Below are 22,164 nucleotides of genomic sequence, written 5' to 3' on the forward strand. Positions count from 1 at the left end.
GTTTTCTTTGCTGCTTTTCTTAGAAGCCCCTTCCCACACAAGTGAACATAAAATGATCAAACACAACAACTTTTAGCATGAATTTAAAAATGAACACCAGGCATGGTTGCTCATGCCTGTAATATCAGTGCTTTGGGAGGCCAAGGCAGGAGGATCACTTGAGGCCAAGAGTTTGAGACCAGTGTGGGCAACATAGTGAGACTCCATCTCTACAGAATAAAATTTAAGTTATCTGAGTATGGTGGTACACACCTGTAGTCCCAGCTACTTGGGAGGCTGAGGTGGGAGGACTGCTTGAGTCCAGGAGTTCGAGGCTGTAGTGAGCTAAGATTATGCCATTGCACTCCAGCCTGGGCAACAGAGCGAGACTCTGTCTCTAAACAAAAAAGGGAATGCACCAAAAAGTGTGTGGAAAGAGGGAAAGCAGGTGTGAAAAATCGGTAGTACTGCATTTGCAGTTAGCCATTGTGCCAGTAGGCTGTCCTGGGTACACGACACAGTACCAAAGCAAAGCCCAGGAGCACAAACACCTTCTCCAGGTGGTTGTTCCTACTGCTAACAGCACAGAGAGAAAAAACTGCAATCAGGAGTCATGTTAAAAGATTGATAGGAAAAGGAGAAGGATTCATTTCTGTGAGATTGTGTATGTGTGTACTGCATGTATACTTATGCCCGGTATCTACAGACATAAGCATGGGTGGCACATGTCTGCACACACAGGCAACATCTCCACAACTTTCAAGTTTTTCTCCTAAGCAGTCGAAATTTCAAGAGCATTAAACACGGGGAAAAAATCATGTTTCCCTTTGACATTTACTATAAGGCAGTAGTTCTCAAAACCAGTTGTGTACCTAAATTACCTAGGAAGCTTTTTAAAAAATACAGATGCTCTGGCCCTACCCCAGAACATCTCTCCTGTGATGGGTTTCTGGGAACCGACAGTGTTTGGCATTTGGGAACAGTTGCTGAAGGGACAAGAGCTATACAATTCACTTAATCACCATTTGATCCCTCCAGGACAGTACACGTGCTCTTGGCTCCAGGTTCTGCTCAGAGGAAGGCCTGATGTTTGGATAAGGGGTTTAAAAAGACACTGTTTCAGAACCCTTCAAAATTTAACACTTCCATTCAGCCTGTGTCCAGGAGAAGGGCCCTTGGGATAAAGGCTGAGCCTCAGATTCTGGGGAAACCCTCCAGCAGGTTCTCTAGAAGAACCCCAGCTTTCCAAAGAGGATGCTAGTCTTCCTCTTTTTTCAAGCGTCCTCTCTCATTTTATCTCAAGTAAAATGAACAAAAGCTAACATTTATTGAGCAGTTACTATGGACCAGGCACTGAGCCAGATGCCTTCATATATTTTTATTTTTTTAGAGACAGGGTCTCACTCTGTCACTCAGGTTGGAGTGCAGTGTAGTGGCATGATCTTAGCTCACTGCAGTCTTGAAACTCCTAGGCTCAAGCAATCATCCTGCCTCAGCCTCCTGACTAGCTGGGACTATAGGCACATGCCACCATGCCTGGTTAAGTTTTAAGATTTTTTTTTTTTTTTTTTTTTTTTAGAGACAGGGCCTCACTATGTTGCCCAGGCTGGTCTCAAACTCTAGGGCTCAAAGACAAGAGCCCACTTTGTCCCGCCTTGGCCTCCCTAAGTGCTGGGATTACCGCCATAAGCCACCATGCCTGGCCCTAAATGCTTTCATTTAATTGCTATAGGACTATATGTAGAGCTGTTGTCACCCCCATTTGACAGCTGAGAAAGCCAAGGCTTGTCCACAACAAAATAGAAATGGACAGAGTCAGAAACATGCATCAGCCATCACACTGAGGCCCAAGTGCTTGGCCACTGGGCTATATGCCTTCCAATCAGCTCAGTCACATGCTATACACAAGAAAAAGGGTGTGGGTAGAAGAGGGAATGACTTTTAATCTCCACATTAACTTCATAACCAAACGGGGTATTTCTTAGCATAATGGGCTGCTGCCAGTACTGGAGAAAGAAAGGAAACAATAAAATATAGGCCAAATATTTGGCAATTGCATGTTGCCTCTTTGTTCTCATGATACCAATTCATTTCGAATGGGGGATCAGAATAATTGCTTAATTTGGGTGATTAAGGGTGCCAAGTGCTGCCTCTTTTCTTAGCTCTCACTACAATGAAGAACAATCCCGCATCTAAGATGCAGTGTTCTCAGCCTTCTGTAATTCCCCACCCAATTTCTATCTTTTTTTTTTTTTTTTTTTTTGAGATGGAGTCTCGCCCTGTCGCCCAGGCTGGAGTGCAATGGTGCAATCTTGGCTCACTGCAACTTCCGCCTCCCGGGTTCAAGCAATTCCCCTGCCTCAGCCTCCCGAGTAGCTGCGACTACAGGCACATGCTACCACGCCCGGCTAATTTTTTGTATTTTTAGTAGAGACGGGGTTTCACTATGTTGGTCAGGCTGGTCTCCAACTCCTGATCTTGTCATCTCCCCGCCTTGGCCTCCCAAAGTGTTGGGATTACAGGCATCAGCCACCGCACCCAGCCCAATTTCTACTCTTCATGAACGTCCTCGCGGTTATCTGACATTAATGTGCAATGTATTCACGTGGCTGGGAGGGGAGGATAAGGGAGATACTTTGCTCAGTGTCTCATCAAAGCCTTTTTGTGCACAAGTGTGTCTCCTGCATTTAGGGAAAGCTCTGCTTTTTTAGCCCCTTTCGGAGTCACTTCCACGTTAATTAGTAAGGGTATCATTTTATAAATTACAACTTCATATCAGAGGAAAGCAGAGTTTATCTTAATTCAGTCAGCTGTGTGAAACACAGTACCCTAATTTTAGCCTGCCGGTTCTGCAGATCCCTATGGAGTAAGAGAATGGCAGGTCTTCCAGAGAGAAATCCCAGTGGGTCCCTGACAAGTTTCACTTTTGCCTCCAACAGCATCCCTGGTGGGGCTTGCTGAAGGTATCCCAGGACACTGAGTGGCATCTTTTCCACCATTAGCAATTCAGATTCGAATGCGAATCCTCCAAGCAACACATGAAAGCAGCCCTGGTTAGCTCTGGGGCTTCGAGGGGGGCACAGGCAAGAGGTTTCTTCACAGAGGAGGCTGACAGGGGCCCAGGCTCCGACAGAGCAGAAGTCTTGGAGGATGGTGTTAAAGTTGGCGATAAACACCAGACAATCTCAGTCCAAAAGGGGAAGCCTAACAGTCTTAACTGCAACAGGGCCAAGCAGGTGTGAGGGCAATTAGAGTCTCAATGGCTCCTGTTGGGAGCCCTCTGGAGAAATGGCATGGGGCAGAACAGAGGCAGATGATGTCAACACTGGTTATGGTGCGGCTCCCACTTAAGACCTGCAGGATCACCACAGTAGAAAGGAAGAATGGCTGGGGGTGCAGGGCAGGAGGTGCGCCATGAATCTGAGGAACACTCCTAATACCCCTTCCCTTCTTGCCATTGCCACTCTTGGACTCGCCTATAAACAACTATGTACCCGCTTTATTACCCTGAAATCTACTCAAGCTCAGAGTGGTAGGTGGGAGCTACCTTCCCAATACCCATTATTCCGACACTTTACTTCTTGCACTTAGAGATGGAAACCCAGGCAATAACTACTCAGGAATTCAGGTGATGGGAAAGGACCTGGTAGGGTGCTCTCAGTATTGGCCCCCAGATCCCTCTGACAACCAGAGGCAGATTATTCCTAGAAATTACCAGAGTTAGGTGATCATCAAGACCCATGGTTCAAGACAGCCCCAAAGGCTCCAAGGTCATTGACCTGGGATGAGGCCCAGGCACTGGAACTTGTAGCAGCTCCCTAGGTGATTTGGGTGTCAAGGTTGAGGCCACTGGTGAAGACATTTACAAGGAACACAAAACCGGGCATCCTTACCACCTTCTACCACTGCTGAAGACTGGTGATGGTTTTGGAATTCACATTTCCTTTTTTTTTTTTTTTTTTGATGGAGTCTCACTCTGTCACCCAGGCTGGAGTACAGTGGTGCGATCTCTGCTCACTGCAACCTCCGCCTCCCAGGTTCAAGCTATTCTCCTGCCTCAGCCTCCCGAGTAGCTGGAACTACAGGCGCCCACCACAATGCCAAGCTAATTTTTTGTATTTTTAGTTGAGACGGGGTTTCACAGTGTTAGCCAGGATGGTCTCAATCTCCTGACCTCGTGATCCACCCACCTCGGCCTCCCAAAGTGCTGGGATCACAAGCGTGAGCCACTGCGCCTGGCCCCACATTTCCTTTTAAGGAAAGAATGTCAGCTTGGTTGTACAACCCTGAATAAGATTTATCCTTTTGGAAAAGTGGCACAGACTTAGAAAGTGAGATCAACCATTGCTGATAGATCTGGAATGGCCAGAAGGTACCAGTCCCTCCCTGGGTACCAGTGATGCCCACCATGTGGGAATGTGGCCTCGGGGGTTTGGGGGCCAATGACCGTGTCTTGAACACTGAACCATTACTGCTGTGCACATGTCCCTGGCACCCACTACACACTGGCTGCCTGAGACACCAGGAGTCCTGCTTCCAAGGAGCTAAGACTCCTGGGGGCTGGAGAAAGGAAGCTCCTACTTGTCAGTTAAACAAAAGAATAATCCACAGCCCCCTTTCCAGTGTGTACTTTCGCTGTCATCCAACAGCCCATTACCATGTCACAGCACAGCGCACCCTTCCATAGGTCACTTTGTTTAAAATGACATGGATAATGCACATGTCAGCAAGCTGACAGTCCTGGCCGTCCTTCAGAGATAAAAACCTCAAGGCGAGAGCCTGTTCTTATCTAGGGGACATGCATTGGTCTATCATCCAAGTCAGGCAGAACATGATTTCTCCAGAGAGCACTTTTTTCATTTCCTGATTTTAAGGAAATCAAATAAGCACCATTTGTCTTCATCTGAATATGCTTGACCTGCTCAAATGATGATGTCTCGCATTTTATAACAGGCTACATATGCTGAATTCAAATTAACGACAGTACAGAACAGGAGCCTTTAGATCTCTCTTGGAGGCTGGTAGCAGAGAGGGAGAGAAAAATTCTGGGTTTGTTGGAAAGATCCCACTAAATACTAACCGCAGCATTCTGAATAAAATCCGCAAGCATGTAGGAGGTGAAAGTCAAAGCACAGGGCACAGGACAGATCCAGAAACGGGGGAAGGGAGGCCGAGTCCATCCTTTTGATGCCAAGCAATACAGAAACCATGATATTCAGGTAACTCTTTTCGAAATAACACAAAGCAGCAGTAAAAATGGAAGGAACTTTGGTTGGGGATTGGAACGGCTAGAAAGAAAGACCAAACAGACAAATAATCCCTTTGCTTCAGGCAGCAGAAAGCTCACTTTACCGAGTTGTGATCCAATCTTCTGGAACCTCAGAAACGGAGTTCCTTTTCTTGATCCATGTTGATCTGGATACACAGAGGCTGGTGCCCATGAGCCTCGAAACAGAGCATGTACCTGCTGGAAGAACTGTCCTCCTACCTGGCGGTCCTCCCGGATGGGAAGAGGGCAGTTCCCATCTGACCTCCCTTGGCCACCCGTACCCCATGATGAGATTCCTAGACACATACCGTTAACATTTCTATCAAGAAGGCCAATAGGTACAGAAAAGCATATGGGTCAGTAAAATAAATGCAGAAATGACATTATAAACACATACTAGCAAGTTTAACGTTCTCATCATGGATTTTTAAAAATCAGATGGTTATTAAAATAAATAATTTTGTCTTTTAAAATGTTTTTGAGTCTATGAGTCATCTTCCATAAAGTAAAAACTCAGTGTCACATATATGCAATATTAAAGGTCTTGTTTAAATGAAAAAAAGGTAGATCTGACAAATTAAACGTGTCATAGCATAGGAAATGTCACTGTGTGAATAATGCCCATCTTTCCTAAAGAGAAAAGGTCCTGTCAACATGAAGCTGGCATCCTACCCTGCAGCTGTGTGTGGGAGGACTCTGGTGTTCAGTGTGTTATGTGCTGTGCCCACAATGGGGGAGGGGGGGTCTTACCTTCTCTTCCTGGTCACTGTCACTGTCACACTGAAAATGAAGACAAGAGAATAAGGGTTAGTGCAAGAACTGAGTATGTTTTTGCTTTTGATGCCTCCTCCCCCAACCCCCATACAAAAAAAGTGCAAGATAAGTAAAGGAAATAAAAAATGCTGTCTTCCTGGAAAGAAAGAGTTTCTCCAGTTCAAGTGCTAGTAAACAGCATCTGAAACAAAATGCTATCCAGATGCAAAAAAGTTATTTTGTTGATTTCATCTGATGCCTGTACTCTGTGGCTCTTCCTCAGGTCAGTCCAGCAAGGTGCTCAATCACACAAGTGAGCGCTTCCCTCCTACCATGGCAGGGTAGAGGCGATGCCCCTCTAGGAGTCAGCCACAGGATTAAGGTGAATCAAGATTGTTCAACGAAATTCAGAGCAAAATCAATTTCTTAACGAAGACATTCTATCTTCAGCTAATGTGAATGGCTGTATCTCTACCGGTGCTTTTCTACAGGAAAAGAGGTAAACCTCTGGGCGTTGTAGTCACTCATTTGAACTTTGAAGGAAACAGAACATAATGGCCAAGGCTCACCACTTGTGATGGCTGCCTTTTCCGGTTTAGAGGCCCAGAGAATAGAAGGAATATTCCCTATAAAAAGTATGCCAAAGACAAGAGGTCAGGGTAGTAAATAAAAAATATGGGCAAACAAGTATGCTTTAGGGCCATAGACTCAGAACATATCAAACAGATCCCAAATTCCAACCACTGAGTTTGGTTTGGGATAAGCAGAGAGTGATAATTAATAATTAACCCCAATCTTTGGGATCCTCATGATAAGCAAGGGAAAAAAGAACACAACTTAAAAAAAATGAAGTGTTTTGTTAATTCAATATTCAATGAAAAACTGGGGGATGTGTTTTGTTAGAGTAAAGCTCAGCAGGTAAATGTATCTATTCATTCAGTCAACAGCCCTTGATAAGGAACTGCTAAACTAGACTGAAATTCACCTGAGATACAGGCCTGGCTCTAAAGGAGCCTTCCGTTTAGCAGTAAGACATGAAGCTGGGATACAAACACTAGCAGGGGTGTGGCATGATCAGAGCTGCTTCCATGAGGATGACTTTCTGTGGGAACGTGGACAGAGTGCACAGTGGGGAAAAAACAGGTCACAGGGAGAGTGGTTTGGCAGCCATTCCACTGTCTAACCCAGGGTGGTGCCATGGTTTAGGAAGGTAGAAGCAGATGGCACAGCAATTCTGAAGGTAGAACCAACAGGATTTGATAACACATGGATATGGGAAGCAAGTAACAGGGATGTGTCTAGGATGATGCCAAGGTTTTTTAGTGTGGCCACCTGGACATGGGAGTTGGTATAGCTTTGAACAGAAACAGGAAATAAATTTGCTTGTAGGGCAGCCACTGCTGGCTAGATCCCCACAGCCATTCACAACTCCCTTCTCCCTAGTCTGTACCTTCTCCTGACACTTTGAGGTTAAAAATGCCAGGTATTTTCTTTCTCAATTTTTCTTGAAGCTAAAGATGGGAAAAGAGGTAAACCTCTGGGCATTGTAATCGCTTATTTGAAGGCCCATCTTTGGCCAATGAGATTCTGAAATCTGCTGAGGGCTCTAGAAACAATTTTGTCTCCCCAGTAAACAAAGAAAAGAAGGAACCACCTGCCTTTGGCCTTTGAACATGAGTGTATAAGAACTTGATGTCCAGATACGTAGCAGCCATCTTGCAAAAATGAGGCAAAAAGACCCAGTACAAAAACAACAGAGTGGGACCAAGGGAAAAAATGCCTGACAGAATTGGACCACTGAACCCATCTCAGGGCAGCCTGCCTCAGGACTTTTATTCAGAAAACACTAAGTTACCTTATTGTTTAAGCTCCTATTAGAGAGCTTTTAATGGGAAGTAACAGAACACCCATCTAAATGGACTTCTTGCTATTATGAGACAACCTGGGGACTACTTATTCTTTTCAGACTAAGCACTCCGTAGTAAAAGCATTTAGGAACTTATATCACAGTCTTATAGACTGGGGGATTAGAACATTTTCTACTTCTCCCATTGGCTCCTCAGTGCCACAGGGTAGTCAGATATTCAGTGACAGCGATTTAACCAAGTGCGGTGCATCATTTCCAACCCAGCTTCCAACCTCAGATTGTCTACATTTACATTCTTTGACCTGATGAGTGGTTTCTTTATTATAATAAGTCAAATGAGCTGAGAAAGAAATTGGATGAGATAAAGACTTTGAAGGCCTAGAACCGCAGGTGGATGAGGAACAATAGTGTCCTGATTGTGTGATCTCTCCATTGCCTTTAATTAAGCCCTCTGTGAGGTTCCTAAGATCTGGGCACATTTTCAAGAGTGACAACGCTCAATTCAGGAGGGGTGTGGAAGGCAGAAGACTATTTTGCCAGGCAGGCTCACGTTCCCAGATGTTCACAGCGCTCCTTGTGAGGTAATCAATGACAGCTGAAGGCTGTGGCATCGCATTTGCCCACCTCCCCAAGGATCTGGTGTGCAGGGAGGACGAGGAGTGGGGTAGCTGGGAAAGAAGCACCACTGTGCCCCCTATCCTAACGGCAGTATGTCCCTGGGAATGGTTATTTCTATCAAAGTGTTAAGCTTCCTGCTTTCCAACGGTCCAGTTCTAATTTCAAGGTCCACTTAATTCTGCATCAAGTAATTACTGATATACCCAGAAGCACCTTGTCTCCAGAGTTAAGCATATGGTGAAGAACTGAGACCTACTGGTATCCATTATGGAAGCAGCACGGATGCCAAGCCGATTAAAAATGCTCAGGCTCCCCACACAACATGCCGGGTGAGTGACAGCTCCTCGACAAGGCCAGTCGTGGAGTCTGCCAAAACAGTCTCTGCTGCACTGGGGTCCACATGGTGTGCTGAGAAAACAGTTCCATTTCTGGTATTAAATTCCCATACTGACCCGAGGACTTTGCCGTGAGCTCAGCAGGAGCGCACCATCCAATTTACAGCTCCACTCTCTGGAGCCTCGAGTGCCAGCCCCTGGCAGAGACGAATGATGGTCAACCCCTCCAGCTCATAAATTATGCAAAGGCAATAAATGCACTCAGCAAACAGCGCCTAACGTTTGCCTTGCCTGGCTCCTAACACACTCTGTAAAAAGCCAGAAGCTCGACACATACAAGAGGTCTATTCCACTCATAAAGGGGGTTTGTTGACAACCCCAGACGGAAAGCGAGCCACAGTCCTAAGGAGTCTTTCTGCTTCACTGGCAGCGGTTTATGGGCCTGCTTTATGAAAAAGGGAGGCTGTTTTATAGAGTCAGTGTGGGTAGAATTCATGGTCTCAAATTCACATTTAATACACTGTATAGCTTTCACACCCTAAGTTCAATACACTGTGGATTTTTTTGGCCAAATGATTCTTGGTCTTCAAAGGTTAAAAGAAGAAGTGTCTGCTCCTCAATCCCTAGATACCCACTCCAATTTATAAGAGTTCACATTGAGCCACCTCCTGATGCAGGTTTATGTTCTGCATGAGGCTGGGAAATGGAAAAGGCATGTCAGATGCAGAGACGGCGTCCCAGCGGATTTGACCATTTTAAGCATTTTGACATCGGGGTCCTGCTTTGGTTTATTAGCAAACAGGTTGCACACTAACTACCAGCTTGAGGTGACGAAGTACTCTCCATGACAAGATTTCAGAGCCCGCTGTGAAAAGCTAAAAATATTTCCTCCATTTTAAAAGCAAGAAATGAAAAGAGACAAAAAGAAACAACTAGGCCTTACAGCAATCACAGATAAGAATTCGTGGTCACCCAGCCTTCAGACAAAGACATGACCCAAACCATCACACACAAAAGGAGAGAAAGAGGAGGTGTGCACGCCTGGCCAAAGGCCTCAAATGCACAGTTAGAAAGGGACTAGTTGCTAAACCTGAGTCCTTCCAGCCATCCCAATACTGCAACCGCTCAACTTCCATCTTCACCGTCTCTTCCCCTGGTTTCATGAATTAAAAGTGAACTGCTGGAGGCATAGTCTTCCTTTCCCAGACAAGTCTTACCCCTTAAACAACAAACCAACCCACCCAATCTTTCTCCTTTTGAAAATACAAATTTACGGCCGGGTGACGGGGCTCACGCCTGTAATCCCAGCACTTTGGGAGGCTGAAGGCGGGTGGATCATGAGGTCAGGAGTTTGAGACCAGCCTAACCAACATGGTGAAACGCCATCTCTACTAAAAATACAAAAATTAGCCGGGCGTGGTGGCATGCGCCTGTAATCCCAGATACTCAGGAGGCTGAGTCAGGAGAATCGCTTGAGCCAGGGAGACGGAGGTTGTAGTGAGCTGAGATCACTCCACCCTGGGCAACAGAGCGAGACTCCGTCTCAAAAACAAACAAACGAACAAACAAAAAAAACATATTTACTGGATACATTTTAAAAATTACCCATAAATCTACAATCCTTAGGTAAACACTGTTAATACATTTTTGTAAGTCTTTCCAGTCTTAAGGATATAATCCCACTCGTCTTTTAAACATACATTTTAAGAAATAAAAATGAATTCCTACCATTTTGGAATCTGCTTTGATTTTCACATAACACGTCAAATATTTCAGTTTAATCAGTAAAATTTATCCTGTAACATCACTTTAAAAAATGGCGACACTGCAATCTGCTGTGTGGATTGTAACATAATCTAATTAAAAAATTCCCCAGTGCTGGTTATTTAGATTGTTTCAATTGCACATCCTTTAGAATTTTTCCCTTTGCACCCATTCACCAATATTGCTGTTTGCGACTGTCTTTTCAAGGCCCTTCCTTTTCTGCATATTCTTTAATGTCACTGTCTCCCCAGAGTTGCATCTGGAGTTCTATTGTTTCTATGTGACTTTCAAGGGAGTCCTTAAAGATTCCCTTGGTCCTTTCTACCATGTATATGCTGAAACTCAAAAATCTCTATGCCCACATTTGCCAGCTGTGTAACTTTGGAAAAGTTATTTAAACTCTCTGGGCCTTAGTTTATTTCTCTGTAAAATATGGCTAGAAGAGGAGAATGAGTTAATACATGTAAACAACTTAGTGCATGGTACCAAGTATGTACAGATGATAAATGTTAAGTATTATTAAGCTTCCGTTGGGTATGTGCCCCCTGTTGAAGTGTGGCGAACACTCAGACTCAAGTATCCATCTAAATCTGGACTCAACATCTTTGCTCACCTGAAACTGCCCCTCTCCCACGTTGCCCTTGGTAATAGCATCACCAAGCAATCACTCAACTGCGTAAGTGAAGAGCCTTATCCTTGACCCCATCCTTAAGCGGACTTATCTTCCTCTCTCACCCCACGTTATTGATTCTGCTTTCTAACTCTCCATCCCTGTGGCCATGGCTACTGCGTTAGTTCAGGGTTTTATTTTGTCATTACAAGAGGATAATGACTGCTTTCCAAGGTCTATGCTCTCTTCCTTTTCTAATCCAAGTCCTTATTGACCAGAGTGGATTTCCTAAATTTCTATTTGATGCAGATGCTTCACAAGGCTTATGAAGACCCTTCACATTCTGTTTCTAATCCCCCTCAACTCCCAAATCCCAACCACTCTCTCAACACAATGCTTCTTAAGCTTTCTGTGGTGAAGAGCCATTTGTTTTTGTTTTGCTTTCTTTAATTTCTAATATGTTACGACAATTACTTTTGTAAAATATAATAAAAAGTCAAATTCTTGAAAAATGAAAAAGAAAAACAAATATATATAATACATTTTAAAAAATTATTAGATTTATGAAACACAAAATTATGCTACTGAGTTACTCTAAAAGTTTCCCAATGCTTACTCTTGACTCCCCATACTAATCTCACAGCAGGTTGGTTGCAAACAGCTTGTGGTCCGGCCCTGGTTGGCATCCTCGCATTGTGTGGCACTATCCTAACATACCTTGCTTCAACCACGCCCACTCACGCTCAGTCATGCCACCAGCCATCTGCACTTAACAATTCCCTCTACTGGGAATTCTATTCCTCCAAGTTTCTACCTAAAAGCCTGACATTCACCTTCAAAACACAGTTCCTTTTTTGAATCTTCCAATACTTTTCCAGAAAGACTTAATTGCTTCTATCTCCATCCCTTACAAAACTGTACTGCAGTTGTTTGCCACAACAGTCTTTCCTACCAGAGAATGAGCTCCATGTAGGTAAGGACAGTGCCTTGCTTATCTTTGTACCTCTAGGCCTTGGGACACAATAGATGCTCAATTATACTGACAAGTCAATCTCATTCTTCTTGAGTATTGTTCAAACTGTGGTTGATTCCATGCAGCATAAGCAAAGTATGATTTAAAAGGCAGGTGATTCCAAAGAGAAAGTACAAGAAACACTAATATGACTGCTTAACGCAAAGAGATGTATGTGTGAACATACTGAGGGAGGTTAAAATCGTTAGCAGAGCCTAGAGTTGGGGCCCAGAAGAAAATATCTTCCATTAAAAGGCTCAGAAAAAAGATGTGATTATGACTTTATTATATTTATTCAAAAGCAAATATTTTTCATTTTCATTTGGGAATCTCGGTATCTGTGTTTTAAGACTCTGGTCCAAATTGAAATGAGTCAAGGTCTGTGACATCTCTCTGTCTCATTCAGAATGTAGCAACAAGATGGAATTCTAGGTACCTTGTGATGGAATGCATTCTTAAGCACAGAGTGGCAATAATTGAATATATCACATACAATGACATTGAGGAGGGCATTGCTCTCTATTCTGCTCAATGGACCTTGCTGGAACAGTTATTTCGTATCTCAAATCCATTTATCATTGCCACCAAAGATGTCAGGGCTGAATACCACTGCTGAACAAAGTTATTTTATTCTTGTTTCTGCCTAAAGGAAATGAGAGGAAAATGAGGGAGAACCCCAACTTGTAAACTACAATATCTAACATCAAGTATAATTTAACTTTGCCAGTGACAAAACAAATCGATTCTCCTTTGGGGCAGGCGGTTTATCTAAGACCTTAAAGACATCCCTCACCTAAAAGCAATTTCAGAAGAAGCCACCTGCAGAAAACATGACACTTATTTTCTTATTTAAAGAAGTAAGATAGCAGCATGGTGACTAAAAACACGTTCACCATCCCCTGCCCAGCTGCCCAATCCTTTGCTCATGTAAAAATGGGCCGCCATTTTGTGCCACATATGGCAGCTCTGATGTTGTCTGTTTTTCATCAATCCACAAAGCCCTAATTTCACACTGTTTACATTGCTCTCATATTGGTTTTGGACTAAGTGAAATTTAAAGCTACTGGGGCCCTAGAAATTTTTAAATTTTTAAACCTGAAAATGTTCTTACTGAGACCATATTCTTACTGACTGTGAAATAATGTCGTCGACTCTTCCCCTCTATCTTAACAGTAACTACGCCTGATCAAATAAAATAGCTCAGATAAAATGAAAGCCTAATTAAAAGATTCATGTTCCAAACAACAGTTTACAAGAATGAAGCTTTTGGTAATCACTAATGAGCCCATTTGAAAATAATATGAGGTCCACCAATCTTCAATTGTTCAGGAGATACAACAGAGAATCAACTCTCAGAAGCCTCTGGAATTCGGTACTGATAACCTAGCATTCCTGAATGGGGAGTTCTCAGAATCTGACATTTTTGCAAGTTCTCAGTTTGAACTGGCCAGAGCTCAAATAACCAATGTGATCTGAGGGGGCTAAGGGAACACTTCTTATTCCCCCTCCAGTGTCTCAGATAATAACGCACTCATTCAACCAACAATGTTCAGGTAACTACTATGTGCTAGGTTCATTCTACCACCCATTAGAAGTGCAAATATATTGACAGAAATCAGGTTGTCCAAACTTGAAGTTTTAAAGCTCACAAATTAAATTCTAATTTTTTTTCCTTTTTGTCACTTTGAAATCCAAGTGTATTTCATAAAACAATCTGTATGTTGTAAATTTCCACAGATCATTAAAGTATTGTTGAGTTATTGGAAGTGGGGTTGGAAGTGAATATTTCACAACTCTTTGGGGAGTTCAGCTTGTTTTCCCCTAAGAAAGGAAGTCACATTTTGCCAAGTATAAATATACATAAACCCCAAAGATGAAATTTACTTAAAACCCAGAGTCCACAAACCTCAGTGGTTGCCAAATTCAGAAAAATAAGTCTCTTGTCCAAAGGTAAAACTGACAGTCTGGGGCCTGGTGATTTGTAAATGATCTCTTTTAAGCTTAAGGAACAGATCCTTTGCTTCTCTGTCATTGATTTACTGATTCTAAGTCATCAATAGCATTAATCCGTACTTGCCTGGGGACCTATTACAAATGACTTTGAAGATGGTGTGAAGCAAGAGTTTATTATGAGACCACAGTGTTACTATCAGGAAGACATCTTTGCCTGTATGCTTTGGCAGAATTCTATTTGTGACCCCTCTGTAATGGGGCAATTTTCCCTTCCCATATATAGTTTCTTGGTGCTTTGGGTGGGGTCTGAGCCCCCACCCCCAGGTTTGCTTCAACTGATGCTGGGTTCTTTTTGGAGTCCTGTGTAAGCTAATAAAACCCAAATTTGCTGATGAGTAAAAAGGAAAAGTATGTTATGGGTTAAAATAATACAAGAGTCTATTTTTTCCGCTGTGTTGTGATCCATAGAAATCACCCTGAGCCTTTTCCCTTTCTTCTCTGCCTGGGAAGCCAATTGCTTTGATTGCAGTGATATGAGCTAGCTAAAATGACTTGCCCTTGCTTGTGAGGCAAATGGAACATGCTAATAGAACTTATCGCATTACCCGATGCAAAAGTGCCATAGCTCATTACTTTAAGATAAAAGGATATCATTGCAGACGGCAAGCAGAATTGACTTTCTGAGGCCCGACTTGATGATGATTTAATCAACTGCTCTCTTTCACTTCTCATCTCTGTGCCTGTCGGTTTCACAGGTGCCGTTAAATGAGACACTCAGAAAGTGAGCGGAGGGAAAGAAATTGCTGTCATTACTTTTCAAGAAAGGAGGTATGCAAATTTTCGACAGAAAGATTGCGTTCATAATGGGCCTGGTAAAATACAAGGATCATGCTTGACAGGTGAGGGCAAGCCATTTGTATGTCCTTAAAGTGGAGCAACCGTCCTCGTTTAGAAATGTGCTCAGTAAGAGAAACTACAAATGAGAGGCCTGGTGCAGCCAGGGGAGAGGCGGGGCGGAATCACAGAGGGTTGGTTCAAGCTGGTCTATGTTCTAGAAAAGAGAAGGGTGCTTAAGACTCAGGAAGCCAAAGCCAGAGGAACAGATAACAAAGCCTAGTAGCTTTCAGTGTGAACCAAGATGCCAACAGCTCTTGAAAAGACCACATCGTTCTCCTTCATATATAACTATGGAGCCAGACTGCCTGGGTGCAAAGCCTGCCTGTACCGTACACCATCTGTGAAACCTCTAGCAAGGAACTTAACCTCTCTGTGCTTCAGTTTCCTCATCTATTAAATGGGGCTATTGACAGTATGTACCTCATAGTGTTGCTAAGAACATTAATTGAGTTAATAAACATATAATTTGTATAAGTACATATGTAATAAACACAAAAATGTCTAGAACACTGCCTGATACATAGGAAGCAATCAATAGATGTTAGAAACCATCCATCCATCCATCTATTCATCTTCAGTAAGACTGAATATCTTTTTTTAAAAAAGCATACATGAACCAGGTGTTGGAAATCTCCCTGGCTCTAGTCTAGATAGAATAGAATTCTTCACTGATTTCACATACGTCTTGCATAAATTCTTTGCTAATTTAACATATACAAGTCTTGCTCCCCAGGCAGGCAGTGAGCTCCTCAGAAAGTGCAGGCTGGTTGTCCCTGGCATCATCACAGGGTCTAGTGTATTCTTGAGGACCCTCAAAGATGCTCAACAACAATTTGATGATTTATGGATTCCTCCTCCCTCCCTCCTTCCACTCATTCCACATTATCTGATGCTGCCTGTGTGCTGTAGCCCTTTGAGGAATCTCCTCTTGGAGTAGAAAATGTCTGAGTTTAGCTGGGAATCTCAGGTGATCACCATGTGCCCTGTGTATCCTGGGGAAGGAAAGGCACAGCCAGCAGGAAGAGCCAGTCTGGCTTGAATCACCTTCAGGAAGGCAGAATGAATATGAATAGATTACATGATCAGGGTAGCATGAACAGAGGTGTTTTTTCATCCACTTTGTCTTCAATAGGTAATTGCTCTATTTTCTCCAACACTCAAAGTAAAAGCATCTTTCTTAAAGTGCTTGGAATTCCAAGTTCTTTTTCCCCAGGTAATGAAGCTGCTGCAACCATTCTTCCTTCCACCACTAAGGTTGTGAGACACTGAATGTAGCTACGGCTTTCCATGCTAAGTATCACCTACATGATTCAATTCCCAGCCAAAGGGTCAATGTCCATCTCAAGCTAAAGGAGAGATGGGGTGTCCATGATGGCAGGGCAGCCCTGAGCTCTCTATTTTGGAAAAGCCTGGTTGTTGAAGTGCGTTTCACATCTTGCAGGATTCCTCCACAGGAACAACGGCAGAGCATGTTTTCCTCTAGAAATGCCAGCTGTTGGCTGGCATTCATCAAAAAAGAATCCTGAGGCCAGGCGCAATGCCTCACGCCTGTAATCCCAGAACTTTGGAAGACTGAGGCGGGATGATCTCTTGAGCCCAGAAGTTCAAGGCCAGCCTGGGCAACATAGCGAGACCCCTGTCCCTGCAAAAAATTTTAAAATTAGCAGGTATGGTCATGCATGCCTGTGGTCCCAGCTACCTGGGAGGCTGATGTGAGAGGATTGCTTGAGCCCAGAAGGTCAAGGCTGCAGTTAGCTCTGATCATGTCATTGTGCTCTAGCCTGGGTGACAGAGAGAGACCCTGTCCAAAACAAACAAACAAAGAAACAAACAAACAAACAAAAAACACCAAGAATCCTGACAACAGCTCTAGAAGAAAGTATTATACTACCACCCTTCCATTTTAGAGATGAGAAGGTAAGTAAGGCTTCCAGTGACAGAGATGGTACTTGAACCCAGTTATGTCCTTCAAAGTTCATGTTCTTAGCCAGTATAACGTACCATCTCATTCTCTCTCTCAGGCTATACAAAGAAACTACTTCAAAATATTTTCCTGATTGATTGCTTGGCAAAATACAGAGGCAAGCTGAAACCGAAAAGAGATTGCAGCGCCTACAAGCAGCCGTGAATGCAGCCATATAGCCGTATTTCTGCTCCACAGAAGACAGCTCTCCCTTAAGAGGGACTGAGCACAGTCCCTGGCTCACAGGAAGTGCTCATTCAGTCTGAGGCTGACGTAGGTTCAAATTCTGACCCCCTCCACTTAATAATCATGCTGTGTTTGGAAAGGAACTTAATTCTTGGAGTCTGCCTTTCTTAACCAGTGAATGGCGATGATACACACCCCACCGGATTTTTGTGAGAATTAAATGAGTTCAGGTATGTGAAAGCAGCCAGAAAGACATACCAATAGTTTCATTTTTCCAGTTATTTCCATGAAAGATATGTTATATCACACACAACAACAGGGTAACTTACTAATTATTTAAATGTTGGGTTGAATTTTTGTACCGTTTTATTGCCAGAGGGGAAGTCACATTCTGCAAGGATTTCTGCTCAGGACGTATTTAAAGACTCAATACTACGCTACACGAAAACAGAAACAACCACCCAGACAAACAAAACCAGAAACCATCATTCCCTCTCAACGAAGTGAGCAACAAGAAGAATCTTCCAGGTAACTAATAGTTTTATTTCACTGATAAAAAACCAAAAAGGAAAGACACCTTAGAGCTGAAATTTTGAAGTGTTTCTTTAGGTTCTTGATGAACATTTTTTTTTGGGATGGAAGTAGCTTGGACTTATTCTTCAAATAGTCAGTAACCCGCACACAGGGACTAAAGTAAAATGCATAGGTACAAGATTTGGAGTTTAAATTTGTAAGTTATGCTATGCATAGTGCATATGGGCTTTGACATTATTAAAATGTTCAAAGTTAAGTTGGAAAAATAAATACACAGATAAATAGAATGGATATTAAAAACACTAGGTGATTACTGGTACAAGTAGGAAGCTACATATTTTAAACTTTGTCTAGCGATTCTGACCAGTCAGAATTAGGAGATAGTTTGGATAGCCCTACTCACAGATTATTTATATTCAAGATTGGTTTAAGGACTGATTTACCAAAATCAACCAGGAGAGTAATCTTGACAGAGATAAAAATTCCCAGAGGTAACTGCAAAAATGGGGATTTGCTGAGAGAATATAACTAAAGTACCTGGCACTTAGTAGGCACTCAAGGATCCAACAGACCACCACCCTTTCAGGACACATGGAAATGACTGTTCCTTCTTCCATATGGAAGCTTTCCAGGGCTCTGACTTCACTGGCTGTACCTTAACTGTTGGTTTCTAGCACCTCCAACACTGTTGGCTAGTTTCCTTGACAGTATCTCAGAGTTTGCTCATATCTTGCTCCACTTGAAGCTGGTACCTAGAAGGTGCTCAATACATATATGTGAAAGAATTAATAAATTACAGTAGCAAAATACCTGAGGGAAGGTAGCATGGAAAATGTCTAAGTGAAGAGATAAAGAGAGAGACAGTGGTTGGCGGCATGAACACTAAAAGATCTGAAAGTGTGGTAGGTGTCTGAATGTGTCTATGAAAAAGATGGGTATAATTTTTTTTTCTTGAGACAGAGTCTCACTCTGTTGCCCAGGCTGGAGCACAGTGGCGCGATCTTGGCTCACTGCAACTTCCGCCTCCTGGGTTCAAGCGATTCACCTGCCTCAGCTTCCCATAAGTGGGACTATAGGTATGCGCCACCACGCCTGGCTAATGTTTTGTGTTTTTAGTACAGACAGGGTTTCACCAGGTTGGCCAGGCTGGTCTCAAACGCCTGACCTCAGGTGATCCACCCACCTCAGCCTCCCAAAGTGCTGGGATTACAGGCATGAGCCACTATGCCTGGCTGACATGGATATAATTTTGAGGTGACAGTAAATCCTAAGAAAATAACAGCATGCACTTGAAGAAATCAGATCTTAAGGTTACTCTTTTATGAAAATCAGGAAACTCAAAATAAAAAAACTGTATTTCTTTTCACATTTGATTCACTTCAAGCCAACTAGAGCAACTGGAATTGAGCAGGAAGAGGGACAATGGTGCTCTCATATTGCTAAGACATAATGGCCACATTATCAACTTCTCACCAACCAGATTTCTTTTTTTGATTTTTTACAAATGCAAGATAGTGAGAAGCTTGGCTAAAGGAATATAAATATGGCTTGAGATAATGAGAATGGTTCAAGAAGATCCAAAGACATCTTAGGCTACCGTCACATAGGATCCTAAAGTGATTCCTTTTTCTTCTTCCCTTTATTGGGTATCTGCCTTCACTTTTGCCCTTTGTAGAATTCCTCATACTCATAACAGATTTTCAATTAAACTGTACCCAACAAAAACAGTCTTTATTTTAGGATGGCTTGAAAACCTAGTCTTCTATATCATAAATAAGGAAGGGTAGGATTACTATAAATTGTCTGCAAGAAAATACAAATTGCCAAGATAAAAACACCCACTGGTTTGCCAGTCTCAAGTTTCCTGTTTTGACATACTATATGCAGTAATTTGGTATCCACAATCTCTTATTAGAAAATGAATGTGCTATTTTTCTGAATGCTGCAATTACAATAATTGAATTTAAAATGGGGATTGAGTTTCTCTATTTGGAGGAAAAGAATAATTGTGTATTTCTGATTAAAATCAAGGGGACTGAAAGAGGTTGTACAAATTCCAGCTTCAGTCTCCCCGAGTGACTCCTCATCAGGGCAGAAAAGCAGTTAGCCAGAGAAAAGACAAATTCAAATGCGGGTGGAGAAATGGACCAGCACTTCAGCAGCAGGCACTGTCTCTGGACTCATTTGCTTTGTCTCCTGGCCTTCAGTCACAACACCCCTGTGACAGAGGCAATCAGAGCTGCATGGCATTGTTACATTTTAAATGGCAGCCATGCTGGAGTTCCCTACTGTGTCAAAAATTAAGAGTTAAAATGCAAGGAAAACAAACATCTCTTTGTGTTGAAAATGCCTGTCCGCTTTTAGACTGCCAACATTTTGGAGTAGTTTTTACTCTGCACTGTAGAATCTCTTTTCTGGGTGGGGGAAATGTAATAGCAGAAGGGTTGGGGGGGATGAGAGAAAAGAATTAATATTTTCTAAATACCTTTTTTTGTTTTACTAAAAAATTATGTTAAAAGGCACCTTTAAGGTTCAGATGTAGGAAAGAAAAAGGAATGAAGAAAGAGGGCTATCCTACCTTCTTATGCCTTTTTCTTTTTTAATTTCCGGTGGCATCTTTCAGTCTTCTAAAACCCCTATTTAGCTAAAGGTGAAGGTGAAATGTAGTCTCACAATTCCCCATGAATGTTTGTCAAAATATAGCTTTCTAAGAAAAGAGAAAATTTTTCTAGCACAGAGTGAGCCATGGATTGTCTCTTTATGGGATACTGTTCACTGTTTTTTTGTGGCTTTATTGAGATATAACTGACATTGGTAAAAGGCACGTACGTATTTGAAATGCACAATTTGATAGCTTTTCATATATGTGTACACACCTGTGAAGCCATCACCACGATCAAGACAGTGAACCTGTCCATCCCTCCCCAAAGCTTCTATCCCTCTCTTGGGTTCCTTACCATATCACTGATGTGCCTTCTGTCACTACAGATTAGTAGGTATTTTTTAAAATTTTACATAAATGGAACCATACAGTATGTACTCTTTTTGTCTGATTTCTATCAGTCACTGCTTACTATTTTGACAACTAATTAAAAAGGAGCCTCCTAGCTCCAAGGCAAAAGGCAACCTTCAGAGGCTGCCTCGGCCAGAGTTTATTGTCATCCCCCAGGAACAGAACCGATTACTTGGTCTTACTTTATTCTTAGGCTTTATTATGTACTTCAGTAATCAATAAGCACTTCTATGGCAGAGGGTTTATTTTACCCTATAAATCTAAGGAGAGAATGATATTAAGACATCAGTATGGATGGCCTCTGCTGCTCTGTAACACTATGAGGAGAACACAAGCAACAGATTTAAATCTAAGAAGGTTACAGAGCAGTCACAGCTCCTGGCTGGATGGCAGGGATCATAAAAGACTCAAGCAAGACCTACAGCAACTTCACTGTAAACCAATGGGACTTTCAGAGCAAAAAACCCAAACCGAACAGGCATGTTCGTTGTCTGCCCTGAAAGAATTATAAGCACTGGCTTGAGTAGAATGTGAAGAGTCCCACTAAAAAATCCAAAATATTTCTTAACAGAACAAATACAAAGGTAGAGAACAAATACTGATTTCAAGCTGACTGTGTAGAAAGCCTCGCTCTGGTGTAGAAAGCAGCTCACTTAGTAGCCGCCTCATAGCCCCAGGAGACCTTTAATTCTCTCCCCTGCAACTCCTCACCCCAGGGCTCTGAGATAATTATCACTGGAGCATCTTTTCTCTAGCTAGCCCTTGGAGACTCATCCTTCCTTTCAAAAGCAAAGAGGTCAATTCACGGAAGAGGAAATATAAATGGCTAATAAACATACGAAAAAAATGTTCCACCTCACTAGTAATCAAAGAAATGCAGATTAAAAAGAGATATATTTCTCTTCATCAATCAAATTAGAAAAAAACATGTAAATGCTGATATGCAGTGTTGGCAAGGCTGTCGTGAGGCAGACACTCATATACTTCTGGAGGAATGTCAATTTCTATTTGGAAAATAATTTTGCAATTTGCATCAGAAGAAGAGAAGCATGCATCAAGAGCCTTCATATTTTCCATACTGTCTAGCTCAACTAGTCTCAAAAAGGAACAAAAATGTCTATAAGAATTTGTTTAAAAATTTCATTATGGAATTAGGAAATGACCCAATAATACATTATTTATATGGCTACTGTCAGCACATAGCAAGGGCCACGAAATCTGCTAAGATAGACTCTTCATATATTCACGTTTTTAACCTTACAGCAAACTCCCCCCACCCCCCAGCCCCCAGTGTGTAGGTTTTAGTTTTCCAATTTTACAGTGAAAGAAGGAGTCTTAAAGACATGAAGCAACTTGTCAAGAGTCATAAATCTATAAGAGGAAGATCCAGGCATTTGAATCCTGGTGTTTC

The 22,164-nt window shown here is 42.4% G+C and overlaps 1 protein-coding gene across 12 annotated transcripts in view; it reads right to left on the reverse strand.

Moving 5' to 3' along the window:
- Positions 1-22,164, reverse strand: part of AUTS2 (activator of transcription and developmental regulator AUTS2) — a 1,193,236-nt gene that overhangs the window by 352,795 nt on the left and 818,277 nt on the right. For all 12 annotated transcript variants that reach the window (XM_055114461.2, XM_063606264.1, XM_034964274.3 and 9 more), the window contains exon 5: positions 5,999-6,028. In XM_055114461.2, coding sequence (XP_054970436.1) covers positions 5,999-6,028 — 30 coding nt within the window. The remainder of the gene's footprint in view (positions 1-5,998; positions 6,029-22,164) is intronic.

This window comes from Pan paniscus, chromosome 6 (assembly GCF_029289425.2).
Source record: "Pan paniscus chromosome 6, NHGRI_mPanPan1-v2.0_pri, whole genome shotgun sequence".
In the NCBI taxonomy this organism is placed as follows: Eukaryota; Metazoa; Chordata; class Mammalia; order Primates; family Hominidae; genus Pan; species Pan paniscus.